General features: G+C 34.0%; 1 protein-coding gene across 10 annotated transcripts in view; it reads right to left on the reverse strand.

Moving 5' to 3' along the window:
• Window positions 1-14,816, reverse strand: part of EHBP1 (EH domain binding protein 1) — a gene marked incomplete at its 5' end in the record, with an annotated part of 340,841 nt that overhangs the window by 38,650 nt on the left and 287,375 nt on the right. For 8 of the 10 annotated variants that reach the window (XM_079720382.1, XM_079720389.1, XM_079720388.1 and 5 more), the window contains 4 exons: window positions 7,564-7,687; window positions 10,371-10,477; window positions 10,616-10,754; window positions 13,197-13,321. In XM_079720382.1, the coding sequence (XP_079576508.1) occupies window positions 7,564-7,687; window positions 10,371-10,477; window positions 10,616-10,754; window positions 13,197-13,321 (495 nt within the window). The remainder of the gene's footprint in view (window positions 1-7,563; window positions 7,688-10,370; window positions 10,478-10,615; window positions 10,755-13,196; window positions 13,322-14,816) is intronic. The other 2 variants (XM_079720387.1, XM_079720384.1) reach the window with 1 other exon arrangement.

The raw sequence follows: 14,816 nt of genomic DNA on the forward strand, positions 1-14,816 counted from the left end.
GAACTCTTTCATCTCAGAAAATAAACCTGACAAAATTTCTGTGAGCCATTAAAATTCTACAGTCAAATTGGGAAGAAGAAGAAAGAGAAGAGAAAAAAAGACAGGAGCTATGTATAGAGCCAAAAGTGGGATCATCAGTCAAAACAAAAGGCTACTCAAATATGTCATAGAGACAGCTCCCATATATACTTCTATGAATCAGGGTGGTTAGCAAAATAAATACTAGAAAGTGAATTTAAAACAACAGGTACATCTTTTGTGACCTATTACATAAATAATTAATTTTAAGACTAAAACGCTTTAAAGGCACCAAGATAATATTATGTCATTTTTCATTAACAGATTTTAGAATAATACCTCCCCTTAAATATTTTAACTCCTTACATAGTGGAGATGCAAATTTTAAAATATAAAATTAAATGCTTTTGAAGGACAGTGAGCTCCCTCTGGTGAAGGCATAACAAGTTTATTAAGTAAGCACCACCTCTGGAATTATAATCCCCTCTGGCTTCTTCCACTGAGTTTATTGGTTCAATTTTCATAACCATGAGCATCATTAGGGCAATGCAGTAATTAAGAGTTGTTAGAAAGTGAATTCTCAAACTGCAGATTAGAAAATTAAACTATTTCCTGATTACATATTAATGGAGCACAACAATAGCAGTTGCCATAAGCTTGGAAGGCAACCAAGGGATAAATCTGTGTACTTAATTACCATAAACAATGGCTGCATAGAAATGAAGTTTTATGCACATTCCCTTCTGTAATATGTCTGATATCAGTACACACTTGACAATTCTTGTTCAATTATCTCTATTATTTAATGCGCTGTGAACGGCTCTGTATAAATAAAATTAACCACCCCAATTACTTTGAATTCATCTAGGGACAACGTAATAAAAAATGTGAAGAATTCTGCATGCCTATTAATCTAAAACATTACAGAAGCTTTCCCATATTCTCTTGTCTATATTTATTTTGTCCACACTTATTTTACTGCTCTACTAATTCAATTATATTTAGCATTGGTGGTCAATAGAGTTTTTGTTATTTAATTAATCCTTACATAGCACTATAAACATGTTCATTATCTGATATCTACAGGGCCTCAAACAGTGAATAGTGCCTATTTAATAACTAAATTTATATCTAACTGAACTTATAAGCCTATGTCTAATCATTAAAAACATTTAAAAAATGCAGACCAAATATATAATTGCAATAAAGTTCAGAATGCAAGTTTTTTTGGGGGTAGAAATGAGAAAATACAGATAAAAGAACCAGGAAGAGATACACATAGTATGAGATAGTTACAAGACCCTTAGGAAGATTTTTAATACTTGAGTTGTATTTTGAAGTTTGTACTTACTCAATATCTAGGAGTCACAGCATCCAAAAATCCATCTGTTTAATTCATAGAATACACAGAAGCATAGAAGGTACATTGTTATCATAACAAGATAGCTCTGTTTTTATAATCATTTAATGTTGGTCATTATGAAGGGAAAATAAATCAGTGAGATTGGAATTATATTACTCTATACTTTGATCACACAAATGCTTTTTCTTTTTTACACCTTCTGCACATGCCCGTTTTCTTCCTCATTCACAGAGCAAATCTTTTATGATCATATAAAGTATTTCAGGAACATAAGTATAAAATCCTCTGGAAATCTAATAATTTTAAGTATTTAGACTCTAATCAAGAGACGTGACATGGAACCAGTATTCATGCCACTGAAGCACTAATTTTCTATAAGCTCTTGTAATGTACCGATAAACTGTCCCTTTTTTTTAAATAGCTGCGATGACATTTTCATATTGAAACAGATCTATATCACATTTTTTAAGAGTAAAACTAAGAGGCTTTAACATAGGAAATGTACATACATATCCAGTGTCATAGGTTGTAAGCTGCTAATATAAAAATAATTACATTATTTTAGAAGTCAGTCACTTAAGGTTTTAGTTAGTTTTACTTTTAACATACCTCAGAAAACCATCTTCAGGTATTCATTAGTAGCTGATCCTAGATTGAAAACTACTCTCTGAAGGCTATAATGCTCAAGTTTCAGAGCCTTATAAAGATTAACAAAGAGCTAGATGTTTCTTTTGAAGAGAAGCTTGTTTTATCTCTTTAATTATTCTAAATGAGGATGTTTTACAGCCTGATTTTCATGTATATTACATGCTGATGTCCAGGGAAGAGAAATAATATTAAGAGGAACACGAGGGCTTCCCTGGTGGCGCAGTGGTTGGGAGTCTGCCTGCCGATGCAGAGGACTCGGGTTCGTGCTCCGGTCCGGGAGGATCCCACATGCCGCGGAGCGGCTAGGCCAGTGGGCTGTGGCCGCTGAGCCCCGTGGGCCGTGGCTGCTGAGCCTGCGCGTCGGGAGCCTGCGCTCCGCGGCGGGAGGGGCCACAGCGGTGAGAGGCCCGCACACAAAAGAGGAACATGAGTGTGCTAGGGCTCTAATGGGCCAAATGGGTTGGTTAAGTGACTTTTTTCATAAGCTAAATGAATATTGATCTGTTTCTTCTGAGTTACTAATTATAAATCATGAAATGGTGATAAAAAGGTACAAAGAATTAGTAATAAGACCCCAGGGAAACCAGAAGTTCACCTCTAAATGAGAGATGGAGAGACCATGTCATGTGGTGTCTGGAAGCTGGGCTCCAGAGCCCTCAGACTAGGTTTGACTCCTGGTACCACTACCTGAGAACTATATGAATTGGGCAAGCTACTTCCTTCTCTGAGCCTCAGTTTCCTCACTAAAAAATGTGATTATTAACAGTCCCAGTTATCAAATGGAACCTATCACATAGGGCCATTGTGAGAGACAAGGAAATAATGTATGTCAAGCATTTTCCATAAAGCCAGACATACAAGAAGCATGTAATAAATATTGGCCATTATTGTTATCTCTAGGTAAAGATTATGGGTAATTCTGGAGATTCAAAGAGAAAGATTCCCAGTAACAAGTCAAAATTTTTACTTTTTTTTTTTTTTTTTTTTTGTGGGCCCAATTCCCTGCTTTAAAGCAGCTTTAATGTTTACCACATTTGACTCCTCAGAGGTTGAGGTAAAGAGACATTCTGAGGAATGTATAGGAAAGTTATTTCTTTTCATTCTTTTTTCCCTGAGTATATTTAATATTTTTAAATGGTCATTTGCTAAGTTTTTGTAGTGGTTAGTCTACAAAAAGCTATGGAATCAGTATTCGTGGCCCAGGAACTTAAGAAGGTTATCATGATCATTTTATTCAGTGTTTAAAGGTTATAAAGCCAGAAAATGCAATTTTATTGCAATTTTCCCCTCAGAATGTTTAATGTTTACACTCAAAATATAAATAAAATATTGTCACTTAAAGAAAAACACAAATCATTAGTTTAAAACACTACAGTTCTACAGTAAGAAAGTTTGATAACCATCAAATGAAAACAGATTAGGAATGGAAAAGAAACACCATTCATTATAGTAACACTATTTGCAGCACTTTAGTAAAAGGGCCCAAGAACATTTCCATTATAAACTCCATTTTTGCAAGGGTAACAACATTGCTGGTACAGATTAATTAGCCCTATACTTACATACAAAACGTCAGCCTGGAACACATGCATATTTCTAACTAATAAGCTTTAGTGTCCCCAAAGAAGTAACTGTTACAAACTTTAGATGCTAGAAATTTAAAAATTCCTCCTCTGCAACAATTACAAAAGAAAAACAAAAACAAAACCCACAAAACATTCAGAACTGATGGAAAAAAGTTCTCTAGTATTTGCATGAGGATATTATAGATCCTAAGACAGGATGGCAGAAGATACTCGCGTGCCCTCTCTCTCTCACACACAGTATTGTTATTTAATATTCAAACTACCACCAATTTAGGGTTACTCAATTTCAGAAGGGACCAGTCATATAAATCTCCACAGCTGAGCTGACTCTGACACAGATGCCTCTCCCCTAAATGAATGTTGGGATCTTTCCAGCCCTTCCCCTGTCATTGCCATTCTCATCCCTGATACCTCCCCAGGGGCCCACTTGCTGCAGAACCCACTGAGGCTCTCTCTTACAATCCTTTGCTACTTTCTTGCTAGAGTCTTCTCCCAACATGCCAGGAGAAATGCCCAGAAGTCTAGGCCACCATCCAGTCCCTACTATCCTCTCTCAAGATGCAAGAGCTTCAGTGTTAAAGGGATTGGTGCTTAAAATCCAGAGCTGCTCAAACCCTGGGAACCTAGGACTCAGGTCTAATGTAACTATTAGTATTATTTTAGTTACATTTTAAATTAATAGATTTTTGTGGGTTTGTCTGGCCTGTGGATGCTTATAACAGTGCTTCTTTTGGAAAATGTATTCTTCAATTCCACAAATCAACTTCTAAATAAACTGCACACCCATTTAAAATTGAGTACAATTCCTTAATACAAAATAGAGAATTAGCATACGACCCAGTAATTCCAATCCTAGGTATATAACCCCCAAAGCTGAAAACAGGGACTCAAAGAGATGCTTTTAGACGGTGTTCATAGTAGCCAGAAGGTGTAAACAACCCAAGTGTCCATCAATGGATGAATGACTCCACAAAATGTGGCACATACATACAATGAAATATTACTTAACCACAACAAGGAATAAAGTAGTGGTACATTACAATATGGTTGAACCTTGAGAATATTATAATAAGTGAAAGAAGCCAGATACAAAAGGATAACTATTGTTTGATTTCACTTATGTGAAATATCTAGAATAAAACAATTTCAGAGAGACAGAAAGTAGATTAGCGAGTCCTAGGGGACCATGAGAGGAGAAAATGAGGAATTAATGAGTACAGAGTTTCTGTTTAGGGTGATGAAAAACTCTGGAAATAGTGGTGGTGATTGTACAATACTGTGAATGTAGTAAATGCTACTGAATTGTACATTTTAAAATGGTTAATTTTATACATGAATTTCAAATCAATACAATTAAAAATTGTATATAGTCAGTACCTACAAGTATATAAAAATTGAAATAGCTGATAAAGTATGCTTTTGCTATAAAAAAGACGTAGTGGAAAAGAGAACTGTCTCAATAGCTAGAAAACCTAAAAACTTGGGTTCAAGCCCTAACTCAGCCGTTAGTAATTAGGCCATCTTATATGAGCCATTTTCCCAATCTGAGGCTCAGTTTTATCATGTAAAAATATGGATGCTATCTGCTCTGCTTAATTCTAAGGCTGAGATTCAGAAAGTACACAAAAACTCTAAGATACCAGAGAAAAGGTACTATCTTCTATAATAAATGAAAAGTTGGAAGTATGGGAACCCCAAAAAGGAAAAGGATGAATAAATATATGCTTTCCCTTTCTAACACCTTATCTTTTACTTCAGTTGTTACCCAGGCTTTAGGCAAATCTTGGGAGACCATTATTTGAGCTGGAGGAGGTTCAATACAATCCAGGGGGATTCTCGGCATTTATCAAGCTGGGGAACCAAGTCTAGCAGATCCAGTCTAGACTAGATTCTGTCCTGTGTAGTATGGAATATAAAGCCCTGAAGAGATTCTAGAATCAGTCTGTAGTCCGTGACTGTCTTTCAGATGATAAATGATCTCTAGTTGGGGCCACTACAAAGCTTTACTGGTAATATGTAGTATGGGGAGGAGAACTTGAGTCTATTTTGGTTAGAACCCTCAATACATCAGGCTCCAAGTGTGAAAGAAGGAAAGGAAACAGAATTTCTAGGTTTTTCTCTTGTGACACAAGGCTCTTTTATAGTAACATCTAATTTATACAACACAGAGAGGAAAGGTGCTCTCCTTGGAAGAATTAAAAAAAAAAAAGTCTCCTTAAAATATATAAAGGAAATAATTTAAAAATGTATTACAGAAATTACACTACCTAGTATTTACATTTTTAATATAGTTAACATAATATTTTCAAAAACCTTCAGAGACCAAAGGAAAAATGCAAGTGTGAAGCCATATGTTGGTTTATGGCATATCTGTTGAATCCACACAAAAGTCTATGTATATGAATGAGCATACATGTAACTTGTTAGGGCAATGATAAACATGTTTTAGGTAATTTGGCATAGCAGGTATAATAGCGTATGGTATAATAGGGTTCTGGTGACTTGCATGCTAGCTGAAGGTCAGCCACTTACTGATCTGTGTGGCACTGAGCTTTTCCTGTGCCTCTGTCTCCTCTGTATAATGAGAAGTTTAGGTAATAGTTTTCAAAAAGTAAAAAGAACCTTTTTTTGTTTTGTTTTAAATTTTAACCAGTAGAACCTTTTCTTTAAATGAACTCATCCAAGAAGCCCGCTATTTCAGATAAATAAACTCAGAGCTACTCTGTTTGAAGTAAGGTAAGAAACCTAGAGGTCTATCTGCTTGCTCCCTTATTGTCTTACCAGACCAAAGGTGTCTCTCAAGAAGCCCTAAAGTCTCCACAGAACACAGCTTGAAACCAATCCAGCCAGATAAAGCCAAAGGTCTCTTCACATTCTAGTATGTTCTGATTTCACTAATGCAGGCAATTTTCAAATGTCCCATATAAATGCTTATTTCTGGAGGAGTTCTTTAATTATAAATACATCTTTGGCAAATAGAGAAGAAAAAGTTCAAGAAAGCTTTCCAATCCTAATCTACTACTAATTTACTAATCTACTTTACTAATCTACTTTAACACTGCCATAAAATTAAAGCAATTAATTAGATTAAAGGAATAGATTTTCCACTTACATTTTGACATTTTTTTACTTAATATAGTGTACTTTTAATTTGGCATGAATGATTCGAATGTATTTCCCATTTTTACCCCTTTTGTAGGAGCAGGATTTTAAAGAAATATATATGTATAGACATATATTTTAAAGAAATATATGTTTCTTTAAAATATACACACATACAGTTTTTTTTTTTTTTCCAATAGCTTACTGTACACTTAGATCTATTCAATCACTATTGGCAGTCAGCATTAAATGCCAATCTACCCTCTGGTTAGGAGCTAACTTGCTGCTCTAAACCATTTTTACAAACCTTCCTATATACCTTAATCCTTTCAAATGCAACTGTGACACAAAGTATTACAGACTTTTAAAAACCAGTTCTCTTGAAAAAAAATTGTGGAGCATCAGTAACCAGATAGTATTCTCAAATTTCAGTGATCTAGTCCGTGGAGATGTCCCCTATGCATAGTACTCTGTTTCATGCAGTACATGGCTTTAGCTGGCCAAATCTTTTTTTTTTCCCAATGAATCAGTAGAACAGTGAAGATCTTACTTTTTTTTTTTAAGCAGTGGCATATCAATGAGGCACAGATGTGTATTCCAACTCTGCATGGATGAGCACACTGTTCAATAGTGCTGGCTCACACGGTATCAGGGCGAGTTATCACTTCCCATGAAGGCACTCTTATCACCAGGGCCCAGAGAGGTGGCTGCAAATCGCAGCCTTTTTATTTTCAAGGCAGTTCTGCTGAACATTCAGGCTTCAAAGATTCACACTTCCAAAACTCTATAAGAGTTTGTGAACGCTCAATTTGCCAAAACTGTTTACAGTGTAATTGGGCACCGTACCTGTGTCCATGAGATAGCGAAGGCGCTTCTCCACCAGCGCGGCACGGGTGTCAATTTGCTTTTGCTCATTCTCTAGTGCTGCCAATTCTCCTACAACATACTGACTGGTGTCTTTGAACCCTTTCTGTTAACGAGAACAAACAGGAAAGAAAAAAAAAAAATCACTTGTAAGTTGCATTTTTCCTTTCTACAAACACTTAGTAAAGCACTTACCTAGAGAACCAAATACGCCCTTAGTATCACTCTTAGTACCTAAAAGCAACGCCCTGTGATTCAAAAAATTTTCATATGTATTACATATATTACAAAACTTTTGTAAATAGAGAAAATCTTGGCTGTTTAGTATTATATTTATAATTTAACACCCAGATTTGTCAGATTTAAAAAGTTAACACTAAGTAAGAAAAAATTCTCCTTAGAGTTGAGTCAGAGTGATTTAAGCATGGACAAGGATAGAAGATAATTTTCCCTTGGTGACTGTCAAAACAAACACCAATGACATCTTTAATTCAAAAGTGTAATATATAAAAATGGAATTTAACTAAGGAATTGCTTCTTAAAGAATCTATCCTGAAAAAAATCAGATTTGTTCTTACAAAAATATAAAACTAAAAAGATACATTTCTTCTTTTCATAGTAACTATACTATTTAAAGTATTTTAAAAAAATGATAAAAGAGAAGTTTCTAATATCTCCAGTTTCCCCTCCAGCTGGCTTCTGTACTTTAACATGTCATTCTGTTGATGTATTACTAATTATTGTAGCTGCGAATTCTAACTTGACAGGTGGTTTCAAACCTTGCTACACTGGATCTAATGCCACCAGTACACTGATTTGGTTAATCTTCCATTTAACCAAATTTGGATTTCAACCTGAAATTTTACTTTTTACAACCAAGCATGTTAAAAAAAATTATCCTTAGAAGTTTTACTTGAAGTAGCAGTTCTATTATAAAGTACCAATATAGGCTTACGTTTTATTTCCCTATTACAAATTGAAATCGTTAGGGGGCAGGGTTATTCATGGTATAGTACCAAACTGATTAATTATAGCTTCCTTTGGAATGCTTGTTTGTCTTGTGGCATTTCTAGGGGTTAGTTTCCTAAGTAGCAGAGAAATACTGAAGAACTGCTTAAGTGATTATTCTCACCACTACCACTACTAATATCAGCACTTACAATATTTATTCAGAGAAATAAATGTGAACAACATTCTTGTGTCAAATCCCTTCCCTACCCAGAAGCATATTAATCTCTAAGAAGCCATGAGGAATTATCTTTCGTTACCCCTTAAACAAGAAACAAAATCAAGAATTATGTTATTTACAAGGATATTTTGGAATTCTCATAATGAACAAACCTGTCTAACCATATGTATAACATCTTTGGAACCAGTAAACTGTACTCACACATGAACTCAATTTAAACCAGCTTATTGTTAAACTGACTATGGTAGTTGACAAACTTAAGCTGAAATATTTTAAAAAATCATGAAACTGATAATGTCTCAGGATAGACTGATCAAATAAGTTATTGTATTTTTAAAAGATTCATACAAAGTGGATATTCTCCCATCTCACTATGAAATAAAACAGAAAAACTATAACAACAGAATAAATGCTAATGGTAGGTTTAAAATCTGGAATCTGGTGAATGCTTTTTGTATCTACCTGTCAGACAGCAGAGCATTTTCAAAAAGGACTATTCTCATTTCCATCCAGAGGGACAAAACAAACATAGTAAAAGTAACAAATATATAAGAAAACAGAAGTGCTAAGTGACACATAAACTTCATTGCTTGTACTGATTGGTTCAGTTAAAAATAGTAACAAAGTTTATAGTCAGATTTCTTTAGTGTGAGTATATAGTATACTCAAATATTCTGTATCTTATAAATTATACCAAATATTTCATCAGGATATACCAGTTAGCTCTTCTATGTATTAAGATGTGCCAGGTTTTAGTAAAACAACTTTAAAATGAGAACTTAAAATGAGAAGTTTTTACAGCTCTAAAATGTAGTTTGTAACTCTGACTACATTTGCAAGGATTTTAAAATCCATAATAGACAATTTTAACAGTAAAAACAAAGAAAATATTTACACAAACTGGAGATAATAATAATAATAAAAAAGTAGCACCATTAAAGAGAGTAATGCTTCCAGACAAAAATTCAAGTTAAAACTTGTTCTTCCTGCTTCTGTCCCGCAGCTGTCCATCAAAAGCAGCTTTCTCCCTGCGGTCTATCAAATATTTCCCTCACAAATCAATTTTACACATGATCAGCCCATACCCCTACTGAGCTGAACCTCCCCGTTAATTAAGTGAAGAAATTACCATATATATTATATTAATGCAAACATCATTCAGCTAGTAATTCACGGCTGATCTGGATAATGGAAAGGTTGAACACCCATTAACCCAAGCCAACAAAATGGGTTGGCTGAGAAATTCTAGCAGGTCTCATGTGACTTTTCCCTCTAACTGCAGCTCTGCGGTATCTGCTATTGTAATAATTAAAATCCTCCCAGTAGATCAATACTGGAATCTCTTTATGGGAAGTGCCCTGATGGAAATGTCTCAAGGAAGCTGGGGCTGTGGAACTCTGAAAAATTCATTTTTTTTATCTGACAATTATCACCACACTGCAGACTAATTCAACAGTGCACCCCTCTCACTCTGCTTTGAATGCACTGGAGATTGACATCTTAAAAAACCTAACATCTCATTTTAACAAATAAAGGCACTATTTCCACATACAGTTTGGAATTATCAGCAATCATGAAACCACACAAAAAATTAATATACATTAAGCACTTCATCTTCTGATGGCTTCCTCTGAGTTTCAGTTATTGCTGCCTTCTCCTCATTTCCTTTCTTTGTATCTTCCTGTATTGATCTCTGCCTTTTCATCTCTTAAAAAAAAGGGAAAGACATGTAAAATTATTATAAAGCTTGATATTTGTGTATTGAAGTGTGGATTTACATTATCAGCTTCCATATATATATAGTTAAATCATAAGATGGGAAAACGTTTAAAAAAGTGTTCCTACCTGGTCTATTCTCAACATATTGACTGAAAGACTGAAGTTGAGTTTTTCTTACTGTAGAATCCTTGCTAAACACAACAGGATTTCTAAATCGTTCTGTTGCTTTTTGTAATCGCTCAGTCCGGAGATCTTCTGTGCCATTCTAAAAGTGAAACAAATGTGGTAAGAGAGTCCTGATCTTATAAATGTGAAATTACACATTAGTAAAACAAGTTTTACTGATTTAAGATAATGCCAATTTAGAAACGTTTTGAAAGAAAAAAGGACTATAAAGAGATGTTCTAAATAGCTCAACGGCAAGGTCTGTTGCCTGTAACTGAAACCTTTGGGAGACATGGTTTAAATGGAGGATCATTCTCGATAACTGTGATTCATTAGATACTGTGAACCCCCATGTCTTCTTCTGATATGTATCATTTAAAAGCCACATTGCCTCTGTCTACCACCGCCCCACCACCCCAGCCCCACTATTCTGCCCCATCTGTTTGTACAGTCCCACAGACTTGTACGACAAGAAGAACTAGTTTCTAATTTTATGCCCATTGAGATAAACCACTAATGCTGCATGAAGGCTAAAAGGTAGGATTATAACACTACCCTACTGAACTGCATTTCATCAGCTATAACTTTCCAAAGCCAGATTTGTAAGTAAGCCCTTTACAGCTAAGGAAACTACAATTATCTTTTCCAGAGCTTCCTATGTTAATACTGGTAACAAATTCAAATGGTTCTATCAACAAGAAATATCCCAGAAGACTGAACCACTGCAGTGTGTGGAAGCCGCAGATACCGTGGTGCTGTGTACCAAACAAATATTTCATTTTATACCTAATCTTTATTATTTTTATTAAGTGTTTTGAAAGTAAATAGGGAAAGGCTAAGATGCATGACTAATAGCTAAGCCTGCTGAATGCTGAAACTGGTTATCAAAAGCTACCAAGACTTTGCCCTTCCTCTGCATTGAGACAATCAGTAATGAGGGAGTCCTCCAATGGCCTATTCTCTAGCCTCAAGGAGGCCTGGGATACAGAATCCTCAAGGGAAGGTAACAGTTTATCCTTTTCCACAAACACAGAATGCCTCATTTATAAATGTGTAAACTGCATTTTATTAAAAAAATAAAACCCCAAATCAATGCTGAAAGCTTCAAGAGAACAGATGGACTCTATATGTTCTTTATAAGCACCATTTTAAAAATCTTAACTAAAAAGATCCATACAAAGACAAGCTGTTTAAAGCACACATTTTGTTGGAATAAGTTTGAAAATAACTACATTTAAGAGCTTTTTGGAAAGCAAAAACAACTGCATCTACTTAGATAATTAAATCTTGAGAATGAAAATACCTCTGTTTTATTTTTTTAAGTTATATATTTATTATTAGTATCATGCTATTAATATGCTAGTTATGTAGCTAGGATAGAAACAATTATGGCTTTTGTTTATTTGTTTGTTTGTTTAAGAAAAGTGTGTATTCTACTGTTATCATAATAACTGCCCAATAGTCTAAAACTTAAGTCTTTACCAAAATAAACACGGCTAAATTTTTTGAGGTCTGGCAACATGCTAAAATATCAGTGCGATTAGCCAGCAAATCCCATCTTAAGAAACCTTTTTATGACTAGGGACTTCTGCCACTTTACAAATGTATTCCTCTAAACCCACTAATTCAGTTAGCCTTTTCAATCCATTGTATTATTCTTAGTCCAGCTCCATTCTGCATTAAATCCAGTGCAGAAAGCTAAATTGAACGCAAAAAATCAGACCTGATCCAAGCTTCCTTTTGTTCAAAGACAGTGACCAAAAGTCCTCTGGTGCTGCCACACACTTTCATCACCAATTTATAGAAACCGACAGTATAAGGGAAAAGCAATGAAAGTCATTGTTTTGGGACTTCAAAGCATCTCTGTGTCAGGGGAAGGAAATCCTTTCAGTCAGCAGGGCAGTCCCCATAGTCCGCAGGTGGGTGAAAAAGTTATACAAGACTAGAAATACCCTAAAGCTAGAGAAATATTAATGATACAGTGCAAGGAAAAGGGGGGATGGCTTGAGTGGGGATAATATAAATACTACAAATCATCATCATTATCATCATCATCTTATAATGTTGCATTTTGGCTAAAATCTTACACAAGGTAAGATTTATATTGGCACAAAGCACATGCAAGTATCTTAAAAATGTATATTCAATCACATACCATCTTCAGGAATTAATTTATCTTAACAGGTCAAAGGCTGAAGATGATAGAATATGCTAGAATTCTCTTAGCAATATTCTCGTTAGCAAAATACAAATGCATACCGAAGTCAAGAATAGTTTTTAGTTTTACTGACATATCAACTTATTATTATTATTATTATTATTTTTTGACATATCAACTTAAAGTAGTAGTTTCTCTGAAAAACAGTACCTGAATACTGATTACCATACTGGTATTTAATTTATTGGCTATTTAATAAAAATTTGTATATCTTAATCTTAATGTGAAGAATTTGGTAAGAAACTGACTTTAGGATTATGAAGTGCCAGTGGAAATTAGAACACACAGATACTAAGTCAAATATTTTAAACAAGTAAGATTTACCTTAATGTCTTGCTCTGAACTTTCAGTTATAGCTTTGTGAGCAGCGCTGGAAGGTGAATTTGCCACCTGTGGCTGAGTGTCTAGGAGTTTCTTCAGCTTCAAGTCCACCAACTTAGTGTTTTGTTCTGTTAAATATGCAAATACTATGAATAACTGTATGAGATGCATTTAGATGTGTAAGCTATCAATTTAAAGGACTTCATAAAAATATTACTATATTGAAAAAAAGAGCAGAACTCTTTATATATATATGTATGTATGTATACATAAACTATACTACATACCATATAACTATAGTATAACTAAGTAGTCTTTAGGGATATTGACTACATTCCCTTTTTAAAAATTGAGACATAATTGATATGTAACATTGTGTAAGTTGAAGATGTACAATGTGTTGATTTGATACATTTATATATTTCAATATGATTACCACCATAGCATTAGTTAACACTTCTATCATGTCACAAAATTATCATTTCTTTTTTGTGGTGGGAATAAATAAAATCTCATCTCTTAGCATATATTCTGGGGTGTGTGTGTATATGTGTGTGTGTGTGTATGATGCATATATATGTACTTTTCCCCAAAATCAGTCCCCTTAAAGAATATAGTCAACATCCTAAAGACTATTTAGTTATTCTATAGTTAATAGCAGCTATGCTTACCTGAAAATCTAAGCCCATATTTGATGTATATATTTATATTAGCAACTGTATAGGTTGTACATAATAAAACAAGGTATTACAAAGTAGGTATTTAAAAGAGATAACACATTTGATTATAAATTATATTATTTTATTGTTTCAATTTTCTAGTATATTAAATTTAGACATATAATGCCATATTAAGTTCTTAAGATGACCTTAGACAGTCATGTACACACTGTTAGAATCCAGTGTTCCAATGTTTATGGGTACACATATATACCCAGCGTTGAAACAGGGTATATGTTTACAAATACCTTCTAATTAGAGGGCAGAAGTACAATAAAGATTATCACATTTTGGAATGTATGAAATAGGGATAGAAATCTAAAATAAATTAAAAATGGCTATAACTTTAAAAATAAACAATTTCAAATTATTTTTAGCAAGTAAATTAATCTTTTTTTAATAAAATAGTTCAGAAGCAAATGGAAACAAATAATTCTATTTAAACAAATTCACTCAAAGCAACTCTTTAGTAAAATGATTATAAAAGACATGCCAACCATTTGATGAATGATATTTTTCATAAAGATTAATAAGTTTTCTAATTGTAAGACTCTTAATAAATGCTATTATCATTACTTTCATGCAAATTGGTCAGTTTATATTGTCAGGCTTCTCTTTTAAACAATATCTGATGAACTATGGTCAAATCAAGATAAAGATTAAACAACTTATTATTAAAAAATTATGACTTTTATATACATATTAAAAAAAGAATTTGGGGGAAAATAAAGCCAGGATAAAAAATCATAATGTATGCTACATGCTTCCAGATTCCAGTTTGCATTCCTATTTCTTACTGCCATGAAATAAACCATAGTCTGAATTGGAAAGTCTGTCCTATGCACTCGCCAACACTTACTGGCATGCTGGAGAGTTGTAAACAATATATTAGTTAACTCCAAAA

The sequence above is a fragment of the Hyperoodon ampullatus genome, assembly GCF_949752795.1.
Source record: "Hyperoodon ampullatus genome assembly, chromosome: 15".
NCBI lineage: Eukaryota > Metazoa > Chordata > Mammalia > Artiodactyla > Ziphiidae > Hyperoodon > Hyperoodon ampullatus.